The 18,381-nt window shown below is 41.6% G+C and overlaps 2 protein-coding genes and 1 long non-coding RNA gene across 24 annotated transcripts in view; 1 reads left to right on the top strand and 2 right to left on the bottom strand.

Annotated features, from left to right (window-relative positions):
- The window catches only part of arhgef40 (Rho guanine nucleotide exchange factor (GEF) 40), a 40,861-nt gene extending 38,485 nt beyond the window's left edge, over nucleotides 1-2,376 (bottom strand). For 2 of the 6 annotated variants that reach the window (XR_010331061.1, XR_010331062.1), the window contains exon 1: nucleotides 1,851-2,375. Coding sequence is in view for 4 of the 6 variants with exons in the window: in XM_064342167.1 (XP_064198237.1) it covers nucleotides 1,851-1,853 (3 nt within the window). In the remaining 2 variants the exon portion in view is untranslated. Of the gene's footprint in view, nucleotides 1-1,850 lie in introns of all 6 variants that reach the window. The other 4 variants (XM_064342167.1, XM_064342165.1, XM_064342164.1 and 1 more) reach the window with 4 other exon arrangements.
- A 3,079-nt stretch (nucleotides 2,377-5,455) lies between these two features.
- Nucleotides 5,456-7,118, top strand: LOC135258688 (uncharacterized). Its single transcript, XR_010331060.1, has 3 exons — nucleotides 5,456-5,660; nucleotides 6,565-6,624; nucleotides 6,765-7,118. It is a non-coding gene; the product is annotated as an uncharacterized LOC135258688 (long non-coding RNA).
- A 1,777-nt stretch (nucleotides 7,119-8,895) lies between these two features.
- Nucleotides 8,896-18,381, bottom strand: part of LOC135258686 (serine/threonine-protein kinase 3-like) — a 136,485-nt gene continuing 126,999 nt past the window's right edge. For 9 of the 17 annotated variants that reach the window (XM_064342151.1, XM_064342149.1, XM_064342150.1 and 6 more), the window contains one exon: nucleotides 8,896-12,158. In XM_064342151.1, the coding sequence (XP_064198221.1) occupies nucleotides 11,893-12,158 (266 nt within the window). In that variant the 3' untranslated portion in view covers nucleotides 8,896-11,892. Of the gene's footprint in view, nucleotides 12,826-12,931; nucleotides 13,121-16,665; nucleotides 16,721-17,465; nucleotides 17,553-18,168; nucleotides 18,237-18,381 lie in introns of all 17 variants that reach the window. The other 8 variants (XM_064342154.1, XM_064342153.1, XM_064342157.1 and 5 more) reach the window with 3 other exon arrangements.

Genomic DNA, 18,381 nt, shown 5'->3' with positions numbered 1-18,381 from the left:
AGGAGACTTCTTTGATTGTAAACACAGGCTGACTGTAACAGTGTATGTATACTGTACTGCAGGCACTATAAGGCTGACTGTAACAGTGTATCTATACTGTACTGTACATTCTAGAGCACACTGTAACTCTACTTGAGAACACCTCTGTCTGGATGACTGCGATTCTTCTGTTTGACTTCCTGCCTTTATTTTTCTCTGGTGACGTGAGGGGGCAGGGAGAGAGAGAGAGTGAGAGAGATAGAGACACAGAGAGAGTGTGTATGCGTGTGAGAGAGAGAGAGACAGAGAGAGAGAGAGAGAGAGTGTGTGTGTGTGTGTGTGAGAGAGAGAGAGAGAGAGAGAGAGATGGAGAGTATGGAGTCTTGCAATTCTGTTTTAAAATAACTGGAAATGCATTCACACATTCTCCTGAGGCAAACAGTAGCTCATCCAGCTAGCTTGGGAGTACAGGCCCACTGTGCTTTCTATGTGCAGAGAATACACCTCATTCAATCCCCACCCCCATCCACTCTCCAGAAACACAACCCTTCCACCCCTCTCCCTCTCTCCTACCCACCCTCTCTTTCACTCTTTCCCTCTCTCCCCCCTCCTTCCATGTCTCTCCAGTCCACTGTGGAAAATTCAGCATCACTCAAACCACTTTCACTGTCCAACACTCTCCAAGTAACAGACTCCCAGAATAAACTCTATACACCCTCTCTCTCTTTTTCTCTCTCCACTCTCTTTCTTTCTCTATTTGCTGCACAGCCAAGCTGCTCCACCCTGATCCAGCACTAAAGAGTATCACTCCCCCACCCGCTCTCTCTCCTTCTCTGTCTCTTGCTATTTTCGTCCATTTATTTAGAGGCATGAAAAACATATTTACATTTTTAAAACATAAATGTTATAGAAAGGAAAAAACAAAGAATACATTTTACTTAAGCTTCTTTCCACTCACTGTGCTGACAGCCTCACCAGACAGCAGACGGACAAAAAGACAGACAGCTGCACACACACCTCACACACACTGCTTGCACACATGCACACACACACACACACACATACATACATGCACGCGGACACACACGCATGCACACACACACTGCATGCACACACACACATACATGCACACACATACTGCAAAAACACTGCACACACACTCTCACACACAAACACATATATGCACATACTCTCTCAGACACACTGTCTCAAATACACACACTCTTATATGAAAACACATGCACACACTAATTTTCACACACATACACACTCTCACACACATATACACACACACTCTGATATTGAAACATAATCACTCTCACACACACACTTACTGTCTCTCTCATACATACAGACACGTACACACTCCCTCTACATACGCACACACACACACACACACACAAATGCAGACTCTCAAAAGCACATGAACATACACACATGGACACATACACTCGTACACACACGCACACACGCTCTCAAGGTACACATACCAACAAATACAAGACACAGACAACGCTTCAGAATTATCATCATAAATAGACGCGAGCGCAAGGAGCTTTTCTTTTTGAATGGAAATTAAAGTCTGAGTTAAAGTTTAAAAACCCAACGAAACACGCCCAGTGCCCAACGAACCAGCACGCCTAATGGCAGAGAAAGCGAGTATGCACACATTAATGCAGAATGAGACATGGCTCACAGTAGCTACGGGTCATTTTTCCTTTATGGTAGAGCGTAGACTGGGTTATGTGATTCGCAGAGGATTCGGTAAAACCAATTTTCTAGTCTTATGCTTTTAAAAAAACTCAGTATTTTATGTTTGATCGCATCGAACGCTTCTCCTGTCGGTTTATAACCGCTGCCTGCGGACTTACCATGAATCGAGCGCGGCGGGTCAGCTACATCGCCGCTTGTTCCGTACCGACCCGCTGGCCTGCTTTCTCCGTTCCCCCCCTCCTCTTTTCCGTTCTCTCGGTTTCTCGCTCAGTCTTTCCCTTCTATCAAACTAGCAAGTTATTCTTCTTTCTTAGCTGCCTTTTGATATCTGTTTTTTCCTAGCTCTACTTTATCAAGAGATGCGGTAGGACGTTGTGTCCACCCTCTGTCCCATCTCTCTGATCGCAAGTTCCCTTTTTCGCAGACTTTTTCCCACTGTACACATTTTTGCCTGGCTTGAAGTCAGAATATCGCCCCTCCCTTCGCTTTCCCCAAACAAGAGCGCTTCAGTCTCTTTTTTTAACTACCGTTACACTCAATTTTTCCGTTTTTTTCCTGCAAAAAACGAAACAACGAAATCCTTCAACTGACTGGTGCAGCATCATCAGCAGAAAAACTGATATTTTAGACTATATTTGCTTCACTTGGTGGTCATTCGTGAAAATTTAAAAGGAACGTCTTTCCCGTAACATCACTACAAATGAAAACTTCGTCGCCTATGTCACTGGGCTAGGAGAAGAACAGGGATTCAGAGTGAGCAAACACGAATTGGACCGAACAAAAACGTGAAATTTAAGTCCAGGAAACAGAAGCGCTACGATCTCAGCATTGTACAAAATGCTACGTTATTCCAAAATTTCTAAGAAAACTGAACTTTTCAATATTCATGAAAAAATTTAAAAATATAATTACATGTATTTCACCTAATTACATGCCTACGAGAGTGAGTGAGTGAGAGAGAGGCTGTATACAGTGCAGTCCGTAAGTAGGGGAGACCGGCTGCCACAGGTGTTGGTTGACACAGCTTTTTTCTGGTACTTAGTAAGTCACAGACACAAAAATGTAAAATCAAAATGTTTGTTTACTTGAACTGCAGTCGTGTATCATGTTAAAACCGAAAAATTACTTGCTGTTTTGTGACAAAGCTTATCAATCCATTCTCTATACCCGCTTATCCATAAATTATCCATACCCGTTTATCCATCAATTATCTACACCCGCTTATACATCCATTATCAATACCCACTTATCTATCCATTATCTATACCTGCTTACCCAAGTCAGGGATGCGGGAGGTGCTGGAGCCTATCCCAGGATGCACTTGGTGAGAGGCAGAACTCTGGACAGGTCGCCAATCTATCGCAGGGCACACACCATTCACTCACACACTCATACCTACAGGAGTCTCCAGTTAGCCTACCTGCATGTCTTTGGATTTTAGGAGGAAACCCATATGGACACAGGGAGAACATGCAAACTCCACACAGAAAGGCCCAGGCTAGGATTCGAACCCAGAACCTTCTTACTGTGAGGCGACATATATATGCTTCATTAAATAAATGATCTAAATAATTTTTAAAAATTCAATTCAATTGTTTTTGTACAGAAATCATTTTCTTCATCATTTAAAATTTTTGTAAATATTACATTTTTATTTTATTTTTACTTTTTAATATATCCCCATATGTCCAATTCATCTGAAAGGTGTTTGATGGGGTAGAGGTCAGGCCTCTGTGATGGTCAGTCAAGTTCTTCCCCATCAAACTAAGCAAACCATTTCTTTATGGACCTTGCTTTGTGCACGGGGGCATTGTCATGCTGAAACAGGAAATGTTGCCACAAATTTGAAAGCACAGAATTCTTTAGTATGCCATTGTATTCTGTAGCATGAAGACTTTCCTTCACTGGAATTTTGGGGCCTAGCCCAAACCATGAAAAACAGCCCCAGACCATTATCCCTCCTCCACCAAACTATTCATGCCAGTACAATTGGCACTATGCATTCTGCCAAACCCAGATTCGTCCATCAGACTGCCAGAAAGTGAAGCGTGATTCATCACTCCACAGAATGCGTTTCCACTGCTCCAGAGTCCAGTGGTGGTGTACTTTACACCACTCCAGCTGACGCTTGGCATTGCGCATGGTGCTCTTAGTTCTTAGCACAGTTCTTGTGCTGGCATTGTTTCCAGAGGTAGTTTGGTACTCTAGTGAGTGTTGCAACCGGACAAATTTTTACACACTATACGATTCAGCACTTGGTGGTCCCATTCTGTGAGCTTGTGTGGCCCATTGCTTTGCAGCTGTGCTGTTCTTGCTCCTAGACGTTTTAAAACAAATCATTAAGCACAAAAAACATTGGGACCATTTTCCACTGAATCACATTTTTCACCAGCAATGTCTTTAGCCACAGTTCTATCCATTTATACAACCATGGTTACAGAAACATCATTTCCAATCTATTTGTGTAAAAAATAGCTATTTTTTCCAACCCAAATTTTTTCTCATTTTTTTGGACATAATTTTAATCTTACTGCTAGATATAGTCTGCATGTATTCTGTATTAGTATGTTCTTAGTGAGCATAGTTAACCTGCACTGGTCCTGTAGTGATGTTCTTAGTTAGCATAGTTAACCTGCACTGATCCTGTAGTGATGTTCTTAGTTAGCATAGTTAACCTGCACTGATCCTGTAGTGATGTTCTTGATTAGCATATAGTTAACCTGCACTGGTCCTGTAGTGATGTTCTTGATTAGCATAGTTAACCTGTACTGGTCCTGTAGTGATGTTCTTGATTAGCATAGTTAACCTGCACTGATCCTGTAGTGATGTTCTTGGTTAGCATAGCTAACCTGCGCTGATCCTGTAGTGATGTTCTTGATTAGCATAGTTAACCTGCACTGATCCTGTAGTGATGTTCTTGGTTAGCATAGTTAACCTGCAATGGTCCTGTAGTGATGTTCTTGGTTAGCATAGTTAACCTGCACTGATCCTGTAGTGATGTTCTTGATTAGCATAACTAACCTGCACTGGTCCTGTAGTGATGTTCTTAATTAGCATAGTTAACCTGCACTGATCCTGTAGTGATGTTCTTAGTTAGCATAGTTAACCTGCACTGATCCTGTAGTGATGTTCTTAGTTAGCATAGTTAACCTGCACTGATCCTGTAGTGATGTTCTTAGTTAGCATAGTTAACCTGCACTCATCCTGTAGCGATGTTCTTAGTTATCATCGTTAATCTGCACTGGTCCTGTAGCGATGTCATTAGCATACCCTACAAACAAACTACGTAATGACAACGTTACACTTTGGTCGTAATTTGGTAAGTCGCAACATTATCAACAGGTGACGTTGTGACAACATTGCTCTATGGTCGCAAAATAACCAGTCATTATGGAGTAAATACGTAAATACGATGCGATTTAATAACGTAACAATTACGTTATATCACAGTCCTCATCCTTACTTCATTTGAAACGTTACTGGCAGGTTGTCACAACGTTTGTAAATGACGTATTGGCTTACAGTAAAATATTTATCTGTCTATCTGTCTGCGTGTTTACGCTTGGACCGTTAACACGTTGTATCCAATGCAGGGTTTATTATTATTATTATTATTATTATTTTATTTTATATATTTTTTTTAATATAGGATATGATGGATACGCAGGTATAGGGTTCTAGGGTGGCTGACATGGATTAGGGATTTTATAGTAGGAGTGTAAAGCATGGAGGATAAAATATAGTTTAGGGTGAAGGGATTTTTGAGTGTAAATATATTGTCTGATACACACTCCGGAGCAGAAGGTGGCGGTAATTCACCAATAAGTTTTCCACACCCGCTGTAAAAGAAGAAGAAGACGGTATATCCAATCACAGGCGCATATTGCTGTGACGTGCTCTTGGATGAAGGGCGTTGTGATTTCAAATTCTCCGTGGGAAAATCTGGGTTTGACGGCGTTCAAGAGCAGGTAAGCGTTTCATTATGCCTTTATATTTTAACTGAATGTATTAATGCAACAACACTGGATGCCAACCGCCGTAAAAGCTAACAAGAAGAACTGAATGCATTGGAAACCTTTTCAGTTAGTAGTATTTGCAATGTAATGGAGGGATGGAGTCCTACTTTCAACGTGCATGTTTGCAGTTCTAGCTGAATGTTGCTAATGCTTTAAGCTAGTCGGTGAAATGGCGTCTGTTTGGGACTAATTTGAGTTAAGTGTTCTGTTAGATAACATATTTGCTACTTTGAGTATTTAACGCTAATAGCCCACTGCAAATGTAATGTAAGACCAGCTAACATTACCTAGCTGATCTCAGCGATGGCCTGTTTAGTTAGCTAACAATTGAGCTAATTTGACATGTATAAACGGCGCTCCGTAAAGCACCTTTATTCATGTCCTTTTAGCTAGCATTGTTGCCAGCGCCTCTTTTGAAAGCTAACGTATGTGGCGCTCTTTTGAAAGCTGTAATTCACCTTGTCCACGTCCAAATGAGAGATCAACATGTTGGTTAAAATATGCATCATAAATATGATATAAAATAGTTGTGTTGTCTTCATTTGGTTTTTGGTGTTTGACAAACTGGAGCTAGCATGCCTTTTCAAGCTAGCATTGCTGGCGCCTCTTTTGAAAGCTATTTTTGCGCTCTTTTGAAAGCATTTAGCTAAACATTATTTCCATTAGAAATACAAAAATCCAACTTTTTTTCGTCAAAATCCTCTAGCATTATTACTCTATACCTGGTGTAATCGTGGCCTTAAAAATTTAAATAAATTGGCTTTAGCTTCGCGCCAGTGTATTGTGTAATCAATATTAATCAAGAGTATTTCTCTATTTTCATCAAATACTGACTTAAATTGATTTTCTTTTGCAGAGTTCTCTACATTTGGCCCAACAGCTCAAATAGAAACTCGAGCGCAAGATCAGAAGGAAGGTAGTTATGGATATTAGCTATATGGAAACGGCTCTTTGCTCATTGACTGTTTGTCATTGTCAAAACACAATTACGATTTTAGCCTGCAGTGTGTTACTCAATGTATTTTTCTTACTTGGTCCAATTTCATATCCTTTCAGCTCCCACACAGGGCCTTATGACTGTTGCCCCAGTGAAGAACCCGAGGTCCAGCCTTCCCCACTCAAGACATGCCTGAGACAAGAGTGACTGTATTCCAAGGTGATCCTAACTTAAATGTAGTTCACCGCTTGAAAAAGACAAAAATACTCAACACTATTAACGTTGAAATCATTGGTCTATGGTTATTACTGTCTTGAAACTACCCTTCACCCTTTGTTTTTGTATCTAGTTTTGTATGTTTGTCTCATCTTCTGTACCATAATTATGCTTGCACATATTGCCTACCTAGAAATGTAACTTGAACCCGATCTCAGTGGTATTCTATACAATGACAATAAAGGCTTTCTATTGTACTTGGGCTTGATATGTGTACATTTTTTATTGCTGCACTTAAAGTATCTTAAATTTTGAAGATATGAATTACAGAAGCAATGGCATTTCATTGGTAGGACAGAATGGAGATCAAAATTACAACACCATGATATGCCTTTTTGATTTTTTTCAAAATCAAAATGTATGGTCAGGGTTTAGTAAGTAAGCGACCAATCCGCAACGGTGTGGAAAGGTAAATAACGTAAAGAAGTTTAAACAACGTGTCAACAACGTAAATCTTTAACGTTACGATGGATGGCTACCTGGCGATGTAATCACGACGTCGGGGTAAGGTTATTCTATTACATTGTCAAACGTAAAGTTGTAAGGACGTAACTGTTACGCATCCACAACGTTGTTTTGCGACGTCGCAGCGACGGGCGCTGGTCTTACGTTTTTACGTTAATACTACGTAAATTGAGACGTAACGCGGACGTTACGAGACCAATAGAGGACGTTAATAGTACGTCGCCACAACCACATTTTGTTAGGGTAGTTAACATGCACTGGTCCTGTACTGATGTTATTGATTAGCATAGTTAACCTGCACTGGTCCTGTACTGATGTTCTTGATTAGCATAGTTAACCTGCACTCATCCTGTAGCGATGTTCTTAGTTAGCATAGTTAACCTGCACTCATCCTGTAGCGATGTTCTTAGTTAGCATATTAAACCTGCACTGGTCCTGTAGTGATGTTATTAGCATCGTTACCCTGCACTGGTCCTGTAGTGATGTTATTAGCATAGTTAACCTGCACTGGTCCTGTAGTGATGTTATTAGCATAGTTAGACTGCACTGGTCCTGTAGTGATGTGGAATTTCACTCACAGGCACTCTTTTGTGTCCACGTTCACATATTTACACTCATTCACATGCATGTTCATATATTTACAGGCATTTTCGAGCCCTGCTTGAGACATTGACAAAAACTATTCGAATTAAAATATGAGAGAATGCATCTAAGTGTGTCTGTCTGGTGTTTATTTGTTTTAGAGAGGTACCATATGTTTCAGATGCAGACCTAATTTTACTTAATGTTACAATAAATAATTTTAAATCGTCCTGCTGAGATAAAGTCATTTGTTTTGGTCATGGAAATTCAGTTAAAGGTTGTGGAGAAGTCATGGAAAAGTCATTGAAAATCATTGGTGAAAAAGTGTATGAACCCTGAAAATTACAAACTTTTACCCAGTATAACCTGCTTGACATTAGGGCTCACCAGCCATTGTGGCTAACGGTTTTCCAAAGTCAGTAGCCACCCAGCATTTTCACAGGCCCTGCCTGCAACACCATTTAGTAACACAGTGTAGAGGATAATTTAACGGGAAATAAATGCAATTTAAAGAATTCTATGGTTACATTCAATTAGATTAAATAGAACATGCTGCATAATGTGGTAAATGCATGTTTATGATTTTTCTAATGTCTATAAAGATACACATCTAACAAAGGATAAAAGAAAAAATGTAAAAAGGAATAAATGAAAATATTTTTCTATACTCTAATACTTTTATTGTGAATTAAATGTATAAAAACCAAACTTCAACTTTAATAAGCTTAAAAGAAGGAATAAATTAATCAACTGGTTTGAAAAAGTAAATATGCATCTATAATTTTAAATATTGACATAGTCTGAGTGTAAGATATAAAAGTGTCTTATACGACATGAAATCATCAAGTGAAGAATTAAATAAATGTATATATCCATGAATATTAAGTGTGTCCTAGTGGAAACGATTTTTGGATCTGAAGAACACTGTTTAGGATCTATTGAAGCTCTTTTATTCATCCCACCCATACAAATTAATCAAGCTGTCCTGATATGAACTCTGGAACACCTTTTCTCTAAAATCCCCCCACAACGAGCTTCTACCTAATCCAACCTCAGCTCATACCAACAAACACACTCACACTCATACACACGCACACTCACATAGATACACACGCGTGCGCGCACACACACACACACACACCATCATCATCGGCGATCACTCGGGGTCGAGAATGACTGTCCTCCTTCAGGGTCCTTGTGGGTCTTCAGGTGGGCGAAGAGGCCGATCCTGGAACCACATATTTTGGTGCAGTGTGGGCAGGGGTGAGTGGTAGTTGTGCGTGTAGTTGGGGCCTTTTTGGTGGAAGATCTCTCCTTTCTGAGTCTGTGCTTGTCTTGTGCAGCACAGCGGAGGTCGTTGTCATAGAGTGCAGCTCCTTTACAGACTATATTTCTCCAGGTCTCCCTGTTGGTTGCTGTGTCCTCCCAGGTGTGAGGGTCTATGTGGCACTTTTTGATGTTTGCTTTGATGTTATCCTTGTACCTTTTCTTCTGACCTTCTGGGGCACGTCGTCCTACAAGGAGCTGGGAGTATAGGACTTGTTTCGGCAGGCGTGAGTCAGGCATGCGGATAACATGGCCAGTCCATCTGAACTGGTGTTGGGCGATGGTGGCAGTTATGGTGGGGATGTTGGCCTCCTCCAGGACGCTGGTGTTGGTGTGTCTGTCCTCCCAGCTGATCTTAAGGATCTGCTGATGTGCCTCTAGTGCCTTCAGGTGCCTGCTGTATATGGTCCAAGTTTCTGACCCATACATTAGAGTGGGCAGCACTACCGCTTTGTAGACCAGGACTTTAGTCCTGGCCTGGAGGTCGCGGTTTTCAAAGACCCTTTTTCTCAGTCTTGAGAAGGCTCTGCTGGCACAGCTGAGGCGGTGGTGGATTTCTTTGTCAATATCAGCTTTGGAGGATAGAAGGCTGCCGAGGTAAAGAAAGTGATCCACGTTTTCAAGTCTGGTGTCCTCAGTGGATATGGCTGGGGGTAGAGCAGGAGTGTTTCTCCCGGATATGGCTGGGGGTAGAGCAGGAGTGTTTCTCCCGGATATGGCTGGGGCTAGAGCAGGAGTGTTTCTCCCAGGTGGTGGCTGGGGGTAGAGCAGGAGTGTTTCTCCCAGGTGGTGGCACGGATATGGCTGAGGGTAGAGCAGGAGTGTTTCTCCCAGGTGGTGGCTGGGGGTAGAGCAGGAGTGTTTCTCCCAGGTAATGGCTGGTAGAGGATCTGAGGCTTTTTTATGTTAATGGCCAGACCAATTTGCTTGTATGCCTTGGCGAACGCATCCCAAATGCACTGTAGGTTCTCCTCTGAAAGGGCCACAAGGGCATACCTGCAGCTCTATGATGGATGTGGTGGTGGTTTTGCTTTTTGCCCTGAATCTGTTGATATTAAGAAGTTGTCTGTCTGTTCTGTATGTGATTCTTACACCCTGAGACAGATTCTCACCCGTGAGGTGGAGGATGGCAGCGATGAATGCAGAGAACAGGGTAGGAGCAATGACGCAACCCTGCTTGGCTCCAGTGTCTACCCTGAAGGGTTCCGTTTCATCTCCATTGCCACTGAGTACTGTAGCTGACATGTTGTCATGCAGCAGTCTCAGTATTCGGATGAACTTGTTTGGGCAGCCAATTTTTCCCAGAATCAGCCAGAGGGCCTGACGGTTCAGAGTCAAAAGCTTTGGTGAGGTCAATAAAGGCCATGTATAGTGGTTGGTTTTGTTCCCAGCATTTTTCTCAGAGTCGGCGAACAGTGAAAATCATGTCCATGGTGCCCGTTTGGGCGAAATCCACTGCATACACATACACACATACACACGCACACACATACACATACAGGACTCTCCTGCCATCTGCTGGATTTGCTGCTACTCAGTAAGTACTGTGGATAATATTCTCAGAGGCTGTTCATTTGGGGACCCCTGTGGACTATATTCTATATCTGAGGTGGATTCAAACCTCATTTAAAGGAGAATTGCACTTGATAGCACTTCTGCTTCTCATGACTGATATTGTCCTTCTAATGAATGTGTTGTCCTTCATTTTTTGATTAGTTATTTCATTTTAAATGTCTAATGTGAGAAAGAAAGACCTTTTTTTTTTAGTGCAAGCCCACATAGTAGTATGGTTTCCGGTTTTTTCTTCTTCAATATCGTTTTGTTAACTTAGCGTTGAAATCGAACAAACTAACGTTCTTTTGTTTGATGTGATGTCGGTGTAATAATGAGGTGCATTGTACCCGGTTGTTATAATGCCCCCGTTAAACTTGCCTTGAAAGCACATGTTCATAGTTTTCCACACGATGCAGCTTTGTGCCAGACATGGCTGGATGTAATCAGACACCCCAAAATAACAGCCGAAGAAGTTCGCAAACGAGGACTTAAAAACTTAATGCGTAATGGACTTAATGCAGCGACCACTTTCAAGCCACCGATTACCAAGGCGACCGTCTGAAGCCTGGAGCTGTACCCACCGTTCTCCCATCGTTGGTCGAACCGCTACAGGTAGGTACTAAGCGGGCTGGCTAACGCTATCGCGTTTGTCTGTGATACATATGATGTCTACGGTAACAGTTAGACAGCTTGCTGGCTGTTATGACATTGCCACCATCCATTTATTTCCTCCTCAGACATTTTCGGTTTCGCCAGCTAGTAGTAAGATAACACTATTTCTACGACCAACCTAATGTTATTGTCTTCAGGTAGCCTACGCCTATATCAGAAGTCTCGCAATGATATGCATCCTCGAGTTCGACACTAAACTGCCTGGGTCTACTTCCTGCATTGGTAAAGGAAAACAACAAAACAGCGTAAAAAATATTAACATAATGAAATAACTAATCGAAAAATGAAGGGCGACACATTCATTAGAAGGACAATATCAGTCATGAGAAGCAGGTGTTATAAAGTGCAATTCCCCCTTAAGGCCAATAACATTCAGAAAGACATGTAAGCTTCTTCTAACTCTGTGATGATAGAGTATACAGACTCAAGACCTTCCAGCCATTTCTGAAGCACAGCAGACACCTCCCTGATCTTCATAATGAACTCCCTGGTTTTTAATGCTTTTTTTCCCTCAGCGCTGCCAGCCTTTGGGCCTGCAGAGGCTTCATCAGAGGATTTCTCAGAATCCTCCATTTTGGTGCCTTCATTTGATGCACTAGAGCCTTCCTGTGTCATGGCAGCACTGCTGGCCTGTGGGCCTGCAGAGGCTTCATCAGGGGGTTCCTCTGACTCCTCCTCCATCTTTGTGTAATTATTTGAGCCTTGCTGTCTCATGGCATGTATCTCCCTGGAATCATCAACAATGAAGTAGATGTCAAGAGCTAGAAAGAGACCTGCGAACACCCCGGTGACCACCTCTGCTGCCTGTGCGAGTCTGACAGCTTGTGATGCTGCATTGAACGCCTGAACTGCAGGGGCCAGTTTAGCTAAACCCCCAATGCTCCTCACTACCCGAGTGGCACCTGCTACATTGAGGGTTCTGCTCTGGTCCAAATGCTCAAAACCCTTGTCAATGCTCTGGAGGCATGTGACCAGAAGCTGCATCTTCGCCTCACATTCATGTATAATATTCTCTATGGTGCGGCGGTCTGTGTGCTCATTCACCATTTTGGTGACATTAGAAGCAGCTCCTGTTACCCCCCCAGCTGCAGCAACCCCAATTCCCACCCCTGTCACAATCAGAGAAGCCCCTAAAGTGACAGGGGCGAGGGAAACCCCCACTATGGTGGCGATCCCCCCCGCAGCACCTATCACCCCTCCAGTCAGACTGCCCACGGTGGTGCCAAAGTGCACGCGCTCTAAACCATCTGCCACTCCATCCAGCTCTTTCAGTTTCTGCTGCAGCTCTTCCGGGATTCCCTTGGTCTGTGGAAATACAAGTTACAGGTTACAGCCCTGAGCCCTATCATTTATTCAGCCTTTCTGTTAGCATTTCTGTATGAAACTGTGGACAGCAACCAAAAAGAGTCACCTTTTGGATAAGGATCCCTAGAAGGAAGGGTCCCCCCAGTATATCACTGGCAGAGGGTCGATCCGCTGGATTCTTCTGAAGCAGATCCCTCACAAGGTCCCGTAGATCAGTGGAGAATGGTTCAGAGATGGAGGGGTAGGGCCCATCCGCAATTTTATTGAAGAGTTTTCGCAAATTTTCTTCTGGAAACTGAAAGGAAGTCAGTCCGAACACTGTCACACGCCGCGACACACCCCTTTGGTGGACAGAAGAGTTAAGACACAGGGAGATATGGGAATTCCGGAAAATGATGGTACTTAATTTTATAATTCACAAGAGCATGATCATTACAAAAATAAAACCGCTTCACCTTTCATCTGCATGGTATCCAGCTAAAAAATGATAAATTAACACAACAAACTAAAATAACGAAGACATCCATCCATTATTTATACCCGATTATCCTGGGCAAGGTCGCAGGGGGTGTTGGAGCCTATCCCAGCGTGCATTGGGTGAGAGGCAGGAATACACCCTGCACAGGCTGCCAATCTATCACAGGGCACACACACCATTCACTCACACACTCATTCACAAGAGCTCCTTCAAATGCTCTTCCATCTCTCTAAGGAATGTCTTTTGAAGTGTTGGCTTTCACAATACGTAGTAAACTGCCTGTTCTGTGGGCTCTCATATATCACTCTGCAAAGTCTCATAATGGCTTTATTCCACTGTTTTCTTATTTCCTCTCTTGTTTTGCGCTATGGCTGAATCATTAGTGCAGGCGATTTTAACATTCACACTGACACCCCTTCAGCTCCCTTCACTGTTGAAGTCCAAATCTTACTGAGTCTTTTAATTTAGTGCAACGTGTTAACAAACCAACACATTCTAAAGGGCATACGCTCAGTCTTATTCTTACCTTTGGCATCAGCCTAACCAGCCTCGAACTGAAGGATGTTTCGTCTCAGATCATTTGAGTTTTATTTGATACAGACCTTCATACGTCCATTAAAAATAACAGACAGTAGTGTTTCTCATGCATCATCAACTCTCAAACTGCCTCAAAGTGATCTGCTGCTTGTGTGAATTCCAGCAGAACTGCAATTCAGACTTTTCATATGGAGGAATTGTTACAAAGATTTAATAACTTATGCCAGACCACAATGCCAGACACTATTGCTCCTTTTAAAACTAAGATAAAGTCCACAGTAAAAAATTTCCCCTGGACTAATGATGAAATACATACCATTAAGGTGGAATGCAGAAAAAACAGAACACAAATGAAAGTCCACCAAATTGCAAATTCATTATCTTCAAATGAAAAAAATCATTAATATCCTTCAACAAGGCAACAAAAGATGTGAGAGCTGATGTAGTCTCTGCCAATCAGCACAACTCAAAGGCTTTTAGTTAAAATGATTGACCATCTTGTAAATTCTTTAACTGCCTGTGTTTCTGCATCATCTACTGCTGACTAAGTTTTTATCTTTCTTTGTGGAGAAGATCCATGATATTAGATCTAAGATTACTCATCCCGTGTATTGCATTGAAATACCATAATGCATAATGTCAGTGCATAAATGTTCTGAGCTTCTTCCTGCCTATTTCCATTGAAGATCTTATTGATACTGTCTCACATGGAAACCCTCCTCCAGTCCCCTAGACATCATACCTACTAGACCTTTTAAAGACGTTATTGGCCCCGATTTGCTATCCATTTTAAATTCCTCTCTATGCACTGGATATGTTCCTGATCATTTTAAATCTGCCATTGTTATACCCCTTCTAAAGAATCTGATCTGAAAAACTGATGCCTCTGCACTAGAAAACTACAGACCTATTTCAAAACTTTTATTTCCGAGATATTAGAGAAAGCTGTGTCTAAGCAACTACTAAGAGCAATAAAAAAGAACTATATTTTTGAAAAATTACAGTCTGGTTTTCAATAACACCACAGCACTGAAACTGCTCTTCTTACAGTTACAAATGACCTATAATGTAACACAGGTTAATTGATAGAATTAGAAACTGGGTAGGGGTCTCTGGGACTATGCTGGACTGGATCAGTTCATGTCTCTCTAGTAGAAATTTCTCTGTGGGTATCAGTGATCATGTGGCCTCCTCCACACCGATTATGCGTGGTGTTCCCCAAAGCTCAATTCTCGGGCCTGTCCTGTTTTTGATTTATATGCTACCTGTTGGAAAACATGGGAGCCACAGTTTACCTCCCCCCCCCATACACCCCACCTTGTAGTGGGCCAATTGCAGATAACCTTGTCTGCCACCAAATCCAGTTAAATTCACTTTTTGATCAGAACTGCTGTGTTACATCCTCTACCCCCTGATCCAGTCAAATTATCTCCCTTTGATATGCAGTATCTTTGTGTGATATCCTCTGCCCCCTACTTCAGTCCAATTCCCCCACACCTTGTTTCTGCAGCAAGACTGCTGACTAGGACAAGATGGATGTCACACATTTCCCCAGTTTTCACCTCACTATACTGGCTTCCACTGACTTTTAGAATATATTTAAAAATTCTAATGATCACCTTTAATGCTTTGCATGGCCTGGCACCTGAATATATTACCAAACTGTTAGTTTGCTACCAGCCACTGAGACCGCTGCTCTGGTCCTGCGGGCCGTTTCTAAGGCTAGACTAAAAGCTGAAGGTGATCGTGCTTCTCTGTTAGGGCCCTGAGGCCCTGGAACAGCTTTGCTGCCATGGGTCAGTCTGCTGAATCAGCGTCTGTCGTGTCTAGGAACCGACAGACTTCAACGCCAATCTGTAGAAAACAATTTCACGAGGGAAAAGACAACAGCAGCAAGCTCTTCAGAAAGGTTAGACTTTATTGCACAGGTGCACAAAGCCGGATCAATTCAGCCGAACTGAACCTCGATTGTCAGTTTCACCTACATTTTATACACAAATGTACCCCACAACTCCCCTTAACACATTTCTAAAAATACCAGCCATCTGGTCTTCTTGGCACCACAATGATTTTAATTTCCTTTTTGTTCTTAGGTGATAACGTCATTGTGGAAAGTTACCCCAACTTTCCCTTGGAAAAATATCAGTCTTTACTCTGTAAATTTCCATTATGCATACAAGTCACAGCCTTCTGTAATTTTCCATTAAGCATACAAGTTACTGAGTTATAGCCTCCTATAATTTTCTACTGTATTCAGGTTACACAGGGGTCACTGTAAAATATTAGTCTTCTAGTACTTCTATTTGGCAATAATTTTCTGCTGAGTAAGTATGGTTTTTTTAAGCCTTCTGCATTTGCTTTTTTTCTACAGTGGATACTGTGGTTTCTTGTGTTTCCATAAGCTTAGCTGCAACTACTGATATAGGTTTATTGGATTACATATTGATTATATTAGTATATAGTTATACACGTGATATATTTTTATCATGCAGCATCGAGAGTTTGGAGGAAACAGTCTGATCAACATTGATGGGAATACCCTAACTTTAACATGTGACGTCATCTCAATCATGGGGAGTCTCAAAATTTTCCTACACGTCTTCTATTCAATCACGTCTTAAAACTCACTTTCATAGTGCTTCCAGGAGTGGCCGGCCTGCCAAAATTTCTCCAAGGGCAAAAGTGCTATACAAAGAACTAAGGCCCTGGCTGTCCATCAAAGCAAAATAAAATTTCTCCAAGGGCACAGCCACAACTCGTCCAGGAAGTCACAAAAGATGTTAGAACATGTACAGTAATGCATCAAAGCCTTGACTTGTACTTACCGCATGCTTAAGCTCGCACAGTTCATAGAGTACACACCCCAAAGCCCAAACGTCACTGCAAAGTACAAAAGTTCATTTTAATTATCATAATCTTAATCATACATGCTTCCCATTTATATTTACAGTATTCATTCTAATCACACAACAATATAAAAATTTAATGGAATATAAATATTACCAAATACAACAGGGTCCTGCCCCAAGCCCAGATGAGCAGGAAGAGGACTCACCAGTAGAGCCACAGTTAGGAGGGTCCCAAAACTGGGACAGGGGGGTCCCAGGATATGGGGTGTACATCAACTTGTTTGTAACAAGTTGAAGTGGTACTATGTTAACTTGCATTGTTCCTATCAAATAAACTATATAAATAAATACATTTTATACTTTATTTATTACAAAATATATTCAGGGGGCTTTCCAATACATTTTGTCCCAGGCCTGAGAATTCATGGTTTCTGTTGTGGCCCCGCTTAGTATTAATAAAGCAGTACTTTCACACATAGTATTATAGCTCATTTTTTGTATTAATAAAGCAGTACTTTCATACATAGTATTATAGCTCAGTCTTACTATCAATAAAGCAGTACTTTCATGTAGCCTTAAAGCTATCAGTAATAAGACAGTGCTTTCAATGTGTAACATTACAGCATAGTCTTGGTAGTATAGCAGTGCTTTCATACATAGTGTTATAGCTCAGCCTTGGTAATATAGCAATGGTTTCATACATAGTATTATAGCTCAGCTTTAGTAATAATAATTCAGTGCTTTTGTACATAGTGTTATTCTACACTGTACTGTACCTTTTACTGCTGTATGGTTCTTCCTCAATTCTTTCTGGACTCCGGTAACAAAATGTTCCCACAACTGTTCTTGCATAGCCTGAAGATCTGAACAGCCCAAACATTTAAAAAGAAAAAGAAAATTATGGTAATTAGTAGTGGTCACAAAGGAAGCTGTATATCCAAAGAGTGCTGTCCTGCTTGCACTATTTCTGTAAGCATATCATATTCACATATTCAGAATATCATAATGTTGATCCAAAAGGATGTTTTGCAGCTGAGCACTGTCTCTGTATCACACCTGCTGACTCCCTGTCAGCACAGTAATCAGTGTTTTACTTTGAGGGTCTGATAAGAGGCAGATTTTTGTCAACTGACCTACACAGCCAACACAGGAACCACAGACAGCACAGACAGCATAAACAGGACTGACTGCACCGGCAGCACAGACAGCATAAACAGCACAGACAGCACAGGCATAAAATTCCACACTAAAGCTATACACCAAAAAGGCATTAGAGGGATTAGAAATACAGTCATTTCCCAGCCACTATCTTTAAGCTTGCGTGGATCAGAAATTCTTAATTACAGCAGCAATGCACATGTCCCTGAACATCTGAAGTTTGGTTTTGATATTACATAAATTTATACGCTCCTGTCTAATTTTAAAGGTTCATAAATATTTTTCATCTTCTTTCTCCAGTATAGCACAGTGAAAAGGTACCTTTCAAGGGGCTTTGCCAGTCCAAAGTCTCCCAAGCGAATCCACCCATTTTTGTCCAAGAAAATGTTCTAAATGTAAATGACATTGTGTAAGGCTACAGGCACAGAGCACAGTGCAGTAAGAGCAAACATTACAGTAAGAGAAACAACACTACTGTATCTCACGTAGCACAGTTATGAAACCATTCTGTGCTCTTGGGAGATTCTGCTGATT

Source organism: Anguilla rostrata, chromosome 7 (assembly GCF_018555375.3).
Source record: "Anguilla rostrata isolate EN2019 chromosome 7, ASM1855537v3, whole genome shotgun sequence".
NCBI lineage: Eukaryota > Metazoa > Chordata > Actinopteri > Anguilliformes > Anguillidae > Anguilla > Anguilla rostrata.
Note: the sequence above shows the minus strand (reverse complement) of the source record. Positions and strands in the feature narration are given on the sequence as shown.